This window comes from Marmota marmota, unplaced genomic scaffold, assembly GCF_001458135.2.
Source record: "Marmota marmota marmota unplaced genomic scaffold, marMar, whole genome shotgun sequence".
NCBI classification, from domain to species: Eukaryota; Metazoa; Chordata; class Mammalia; order Rodentia; family Sciuridae; genus Marmota; species Marmota marmota.
Window position 1 is genome coordinate 21,041,821 of NW_025999968.1, and position 7,401 is coordinate 21,049,221.

General features: G+C 37.6%; 1 protein-coding gene across 3 annotated transcripts in view; it reads left to right on the plus strand.

Annotated features, from left to right (window-relative positions):
* Nucleotides 1-628: 628 nt before the first annotated feature.
* Nucleotides 629-7,401, plus strand: part of Riox2 (ribosomal oxygenase 2) — a 46,039-nt gene continuing 39,266 nt past the window's right edge. The window contains exons 1-2 of one of the 3 annotated variants that reach the window (XM_048803485.1): nt 629-2,085; nt 3,051-3,514. In XM_048803485.1, the coding sequence (XP_048659442.1) occupies nt 3,083-3,514 (432 nt within the window). In that variant the 5' untranslated portion in view covers nt 629-2,085; nt 3,051-3,082. The remainder of the gene's footprint in view (nt 2,086-3,050; nt 3,515-7,401) is intronic. The other 2 variants (XM_048803486.1, XM_015478620.2) reach the window with 2 other exon arrangements.

Consider the following 7,401-nt stretch of genomic DNA (forward strand, 5'->3'; position numbering starts at 1 on the left):
TTCTTTCTGGGTGGTCTGTGAGGTTATAGGCAAAATTGTATTGGCTGAACTTTTGTAGACAAAGCATTCTTTTGTCTATATTTCTTGGATTTGAAGGGTTTTTTTTGCTTTTTTAAAAAATATCTTTTTTAGTTGTAGATGGACAGAATACCTTTATTTATTTTTTTTTTTTTAATGTGGAGCTGAGGATCAAACCCAGTGCCTTCCACATGTGAGGCAAGCACTCTTATCACTGAGCTACAACCCCAGCCTCCCCCCCCTTTTTTTTTTTTTTACTTTTTACTGCGACTGAAATTGGATGCATCTTAGGACTTTTTTGTGTTTAATGGAATAGGGTGTGTCATCTATTCTCCCTTCCACCTTCTGAAAGCTGTTAAAAGGAATGGTTGTCTTACAGCATGAGTAGTGTGAGCATCGAATAATACATTTGCCTAGTAACATCTGAGCTAGGTTCCAAGTAACTAAGCCTCCAATTATTTCAGCATGTACACAGAGAAATAATAAATGTTGTAACTTTTGGCAATATAAATAGTGAAATTTATATTCTATCAAAAGCATATATTTTACAGTATTACAATTTAATTTTATGCTTGTAAGTGGAGAAAATTACGTGATTTTATTTTGGTTTAAGTATTTTGTGCATTTTATTTAGCCACACTTTCTGATAGGTGTGCTTATACTGTATTCATATTTTATGTTTAAGGAAAACAAGCCTTTCACTAGCATCTTCCTGCTTATTCCTTTAAATATCAAAGAGACTAATTCTGAGTAATAAGAAATATGTGACTGAATATAAAATTGTAGGGTACCTTTAGCGAAACAAACCTAATAAACCACTCTAACATTTAGTTTTAAAATTTAGATTTGAGCAATATATTGGGATCCCAAAGACCATTTGTAGGTTCTGTGATTTTTTTGCGAGAACATGCTGATTCATTACAGCAAAAACATACTAAGCACATTAGTAAAGGGGAAAAGGCATATGGAAATAAAGTCCTGTGGTGACCAGGTACAAGATTCCAAGTTTCTTTTTGTGGAGTGCTTAATTGCTCTGGGCCCTAATTTTGTCACCAGGTGTGAGATGTTGCCATCCAGGGAAGCTCATTAGAGACTCAGTGCTCAGGGTTGTTACTGGGACTAGTCACATAGGATCTGTCTTCCTGGCACATACCAAATGTCTAGACCCAGAGAAGGCAAACAGGTATTCAGTTATTATAAACTTTATTGTTTTACACTTCAGGCATCGTGAGCCACTCATTAATTAATGGTGTTGGGAACCTCCCTAAATCTTAAGTTCTGAGATATCATCCACAAGCTAACCTCTCAAAGGGTTGCAGTCAGTCAAGCTATGGTGACTCTATTTTGTACAAATAGTCTTTATTGACTCTCTTTTCATATCTCCTGTACATCACTTTAGAATTCCAAGTACTGCCAATGCTTTTTCTCAGTAAAGCCTTGATTCTTTGGTTTGTCCATTTGATTTAAAAGGTATAGGAAACATTTTCAGAAAATATATCTCATTGGCCATATATCCTAAAATACTAGTTTATTTTTTCCAAGCTTAATTAAGCTCTTACCCTTCTACTGTAGGTTTTTAATATCAATTTGTATTAGTTTTCCACCATGATCGTGAATGTCTTTTGAAAGAACTGAGCTGTTCATTGGTTTGAAATTTAGGCGCTAAAATGAGGCCATTATAGACTTTCGTATTTTGACTTTCCCATATCCTCATTTGTTCAGTTTACATATGGGTTGCATTTTAAAAATTCTTTGGTAAATTAGTTGCAGTACATAACAAATTATTCTAGAGTGTTTACTTCTCAGGCCAGAATACTAATTCTACTTAGTCTGTTGTGTAGCTGAAATACTTAGTTACAATGAAGAGAAGAGAAAACAACATTCTTGTAATTCTGATAATTCAACAAAATAGGAAACCATAACACTTATAAATTACTGTTCTTGGGGAAAAATTGGCATTTATAAACATAAGTGCTTCTTAACTTTTTGTTTGTTTGTTTGTTTTCCTCCCCAAACAGAAAGGACTTCTAAGAATCTGGTGAAAAACAACCCCTTTCTTGGGGTAGGGTGAGTACAGGTTGAGTGCCACTAATCCCAAAGTCTGAAATGCTCCAAAATCCAAAACGTTTTGAGTGCCAGAATGATGCCACAAGTGGAAAATTCCACCTGACGTCTTAGTAAGATGCCCTGATGATCTGTGCACATTGAAATCGGAGAGTGCTGTGTTAGAAGTTAATGATTTTGGTATTTCAGTTATGATGTTTTATTGTTTGTTTAAAAGTTAGTGTTTTAAAAAACTTGGCATGTAATTATTTTTGGCCTTCACTTTTCAGCCCTTTGTTTTTTTTTTTTGGTTGTTGTGTTTTGTTTTAATGGGGTGGGGGGATGATAAAGTGGGAGTTTTCAAGAAAGGCTCAAGTTTGGGAGTGAAGAGTTTCAGGAGGTTGGTGGAGTCTTGGGAGCAAGCAGCATCTCACTTCAGCCACCAGGTGACACCACTGGTCCAGGCCATCGTGATTTCCACCTGAACAACAATTGAGCATGTACTGTGCTGAAAGCACCTGGCAGTGGACAGCTATTGATTGTTTGCCATCAAATGTTTGTAACTCAGAGTTCATCTAATTAGATTCAGGGCCTTGTGCTGATAGAAGCTGAATTAAAAAATTTTGGCTTTGCTGTATCAGTGGCCACAGGCTAAACCTATGACTAAGAATTGCTGAGACAGTTGAATGGTTTAATTTGGGATAATTATACCTCCTAATAAATAATGAATTCCAGGACTTGAGTTAATACACAAAAACATGTTTTCCTTTAAATGAATGTGTAATCTAAGTAGTGTGGGAAGCTGAATCATATCTTGGAAGAGATGGAATTGATTTAAGCCTGTCTCATTTCTAGAGGAAGCAGTATTGACTTAGGAATAGTTCTCATAAAGACATAGTGTTCAGCCATGGTTTGTGTGTACAGGCCACTAACACCAGCAATAGCACTTCCAGTAGATCTAACCATGTATGTTTTTGTTCTTTGGATAGGTTTGCATTCCATTCTTGCTTGAAGACAGACAATGCCAAAGAAAGTGAAGCCTGCAGGGAATGGGAAGGAAGAGAGTCCTGTTCCCTGTAAGCAGGTGAAAGTGGAGGCAGGTGGTGGACCTTCCACCTTAAACTTTGAGAGCCCCAGTGGTCTCTTTGAAAGTCTGATTTCACCCACCAACATAGAGACATTTTTCAAGGAATTCTGGGAGCAGAAGCCACTTCTCATTCAGAGGGATGACCCTGCAGTGGCAGCATACTACCAGTCCCTATTCAGGCTGACAGATTTGAAGAGTCTGTGCAGCCAGGGTATATACTATGGAAGAGATGTGAATGTCTGTCGGTGTGTCAATGGGAAGAAGAAGGTTTTAAATAAAGATGGAAAAGCACACTTCCTTCAGCTGAGAAAAGATTTTGATCAGAAAAGGGCAACAATTCAATTTCACCAACCTCAGAGATTTAAGGTAACAAGTTTCCCTATTACAGGTCTTCATACTTGCCCCAAATGCTAACACTTGACCAACATCAGCTCACAAGTGAATATGGTGAGCCTCCTGCCATTTTTGGAAGGCATAGCACCTAGTTGGTCTTTAAAGAGTCTGAGAGTCTGTATTATCTTTTGGCTCTGTTATTAGGAACTCCAGTAACTAAGGGTGGACATTGTTGAGTATCTTTGAGCTGCAAAAACTAAATTACATTGATAGTTTATAAAGTTATTAAAGTAGTATTACACCTTCAGGATCATGTTCTATGGACTGATTTATGATTTTGCATATTGTAGAGATTTCTGTTTGGTTTGTCCTATTACTATAATTTAAGGCATGATAGCATCAAAGTGATATATATTTTTTGAAATTGCCTCCCTTTACTGCCTACATCTTTCTAAGAAGAGGCTTCAGAGCTGGGACCAGATCACATACCAGATGTATGTCTAAGAAAGTGACCTCTCTTCCTATTGACAGTTGAACTGGTGACATTAAAGGTTGGGCTCCTGAAACTTTTCCTGGGGAGGCAGTCATAAGTGCAGGATAACTTTGATTAAAATTATCCTGTAATCAGTGACTGACATTTGGGAAATAATTTGCCACCTCTGTACTCATTAAATGCAGATTTAGGATGAGGTAATCTGCTTTTTTAGAGATCTTTATGTGTCAGCTCCAAATTGTTGAGGGTCTCATCTGAGTTTTAGATACTGTTATTCTCATTGTTGTAACCAATGATAGAATCAAAATGGCAGCATGGTAGAAGAAAGTGGAGTTTGAGGAGATTCCATATTGAGGAGAGTAGGATTCTGCCTGTATTGGTGGTTTCTGAGACTCTGCCATCAGTTACCAATAATATTTCTTACAATTTAACTCAGAAGTTGGTTTGTTAGATCCCATTAGGCTTCAACTGGTTAGTGCCATTCCTTTTCTTGTCTAAAGGTCTTGAACCTATTTATACTCTAGATGAAATATAAGTACTCAGGTGTTTTCAGGACAAGTCCTGATTCCAATTATTACATCTCAGGCAATCTTAAAATGTTGAAATGTCCCTGTAACGCCAGCCTTTTGGCACTAACCCCCCAGAAGGAATTTATAAATGATTTCCAAAACCAACTCATGATTTGAATTTAGAAAATATGGACCATATATAAAATGCTTCTCTTTAAGCTAGTTGACTCTTTACCGGACTAGAAGTAGCATTTTTTAAAAATATATTTTTTTTAGTTTTAGGTGGACACAATACCTTTATTTGATTTTTATGTGGTGCTGAGGATCAAACCCAGTGCCTCACTTGTGCCAAGCGAGTGCTCTACCACTAAGCCACAGCCTCAGCCCCTAAAAGTAGCATTTTTAAACATATATTTTTAGCTGTAGATGGATACAATATCTTTATTTTATTTATTTATTTTCGTGTAGTGCTGAGGCTCACACCCAGTGCCTCACACATGCTAGACAAGTGCTCTACCACTGAGCCACAACCCCAGCCCAGAAGTAGCATTTTTTGAGTAATTTTTAGAAACCTAAGAACTAAGAATATAAATCAATGAAATTTATTACACATAATTTGGTCAAAAACCAGAAATTTATTATTTGGCCCGTGTGTGGTATCCTCTGTGGCTGCCATTTCTGTATTTCAGAACCATCTCCCCCAAGGCTTTTCTCTGTTTGTCTGTTTAAGCCTTGCACACCCTTCTAGGATTCCAAGTGGCCAAGAAACTGTTTCCTTTGCACTATTTACTCTTCTCTTTGGTTGGGTTTAATAATAGAAAGGATGACCTTCCTCAGCCAAAATTCAGCCCTCATGTTAGACTAGGATTTTTTTTTTTCCTCTTTCCACCACCAGCACCTGAGAGACCTATAAGCTATAGGAACTCACCTTCTTACATAGAAGCTGAGTTCAAAATTCTGTGTTCTGGGGAGGATTAGTGGTGAGTGTGTGTGTGTGTGTGTGTGTGTGTGTGTGTGTGTTTAGGAATGAGTCTGTGACATCAGAATAAGAAAGTTCAGAGGTGGTTTACACTGGTCAGGTCAAGAGGGTGTTAGCCTGAACAGTTAGCCCATTGTTTATTGAGTCTCATACTAAGTCTTATTAATCTAGATATTCTGCATACTTTCCCATAGCTATTCTAAACTGGTCTGGTGTTTTTGACTCCACATTTAAGTCATTTTCCTATCAAACTTTGAAAGATGATTATTGAAAGTAGCCGAACTTATGAATATTAAGCCTTTCTTTAGGTATGAGTAGAATTCTGGTCTTAGCCATGGCATTCTGTTTTGTTTCTGTGGAGACTGACATTTGGGAATTGGAGGTCAGTGGAGGAGGTTGTACCCAACCAGGAGAGAAATCTTCACCACCCTTGTCTTTCATTTTTCTGGTTCTCAGCCTCTTTGTGCACAGTAGGAGTTTGTGGTAACAGGAGACAGGAGCCTTCCTTGTACTCCAGTCAGTGTTGTAGTGTAATACTTATATACTGCTTTGCAGTTTAAATAGGTTTTGAGATAAGTTAAGTTTTGCTCCTCCACAGTGTTGGGGTGGGGTGTTAGTAGCTTTGCTTTATAAAGAAATCTGTCGGGGCTGGGGATGTGGCTCAAGCGGTAACGTGCTCGCCTGGCATGTGCGGGGCGGTGGGTTTGATCCTCAGCACCACATAAAATAAAATAAAGATGTTGTGTTCACCGAAAACTGAAAAATAAATATTAAAAAATTCTCTCTCCTCTCTCTCTCTCTTAAAAAAAAAAAAAAGAAATCTGTTGCCTAGCTTGTAACTACAGTTAGACTCATCTCTTTTCAGTAGATCACAGTTGGCAGATTCAGAAGCTAAAGGTCTAAGAAAAACAGAAAAAACTGTACAACTGATAGCATTTGCAGTAACCTTTAAGAAGAAGAGACATGTTTACATCAATTGCACACCTTGAATGATCTTGAATGATGCTTGGGCTGGGAAACAAAGTCAACCATTTTGTCCTGAAAGACCTCTAAGGACATCGGGAGAAAAAGAAAAGCTCTGGTTTATTAGTGGTTCCACTTACTGTACAAACATAATTACAAAGCCAGGTCCTGTTGGTCTCTCTCCTGAAGTAAATTAGGTTCTTTGGGAGCTCTGAAATTTTCTGAGGTATTCAGAGTCCATTAAGTTATTTTTTCTGTGTCAAGGAGAACCTTCGAGATCTAAAAGAAAGAAGCCCAGTGGTCCATATAAAGATATCTTCCAAAGCTTTTGATTTTTATGCTGACCCATTTTATCCCACTTTGTAATTTTAATACTGTAGATCTCTTTTAGTCCAGTGGTAGAATTGACTCTCAAGTTATAATTGATTTGCTCAGCAAATATTTGAAAATGTCGTAATGTCTTCTATGAGCCAGGCACTGAACATTCATATGCTTAAAACTTTGGTCTCTCTCTTGACAGCTGGGGTTGTAGCTCAGCGGTAGCATATTTGCCTAGCACGTGTGAGGTTTGATCCTCAGCAGCACATAAAAATACGTAAATAAAATTAAGGCATTGTGACCATCTACAACTCAAAACAAAATAAAACAAAGCAAAAAAAAACAAACAAACAAAAAAACCTTTTGGTCTCTTTAGTGTAAGTGAGTCACCTTTTCTTCAGTTATCTTAAAGGCATGGACTCAGGAACTGATTTGCCCAAATTTGAATCCTAACTCCATCATTTAATAATTGTGTGTTCTGGTGCCTCAGTTTTCTCATTTGTAAACTGGAGATAATGGTAGTAACCACCTTATGAGACAGGGTTGTTGTGAGGGCTGTAGAATGAATAAAAAAGCACTTTGAGGCTGTGCCCTGTCTTGGGGAAAAACTAACACATTCTCTCTCTCTCTCTCTCTCTCTCTCTCTCTCTCTCTCTCT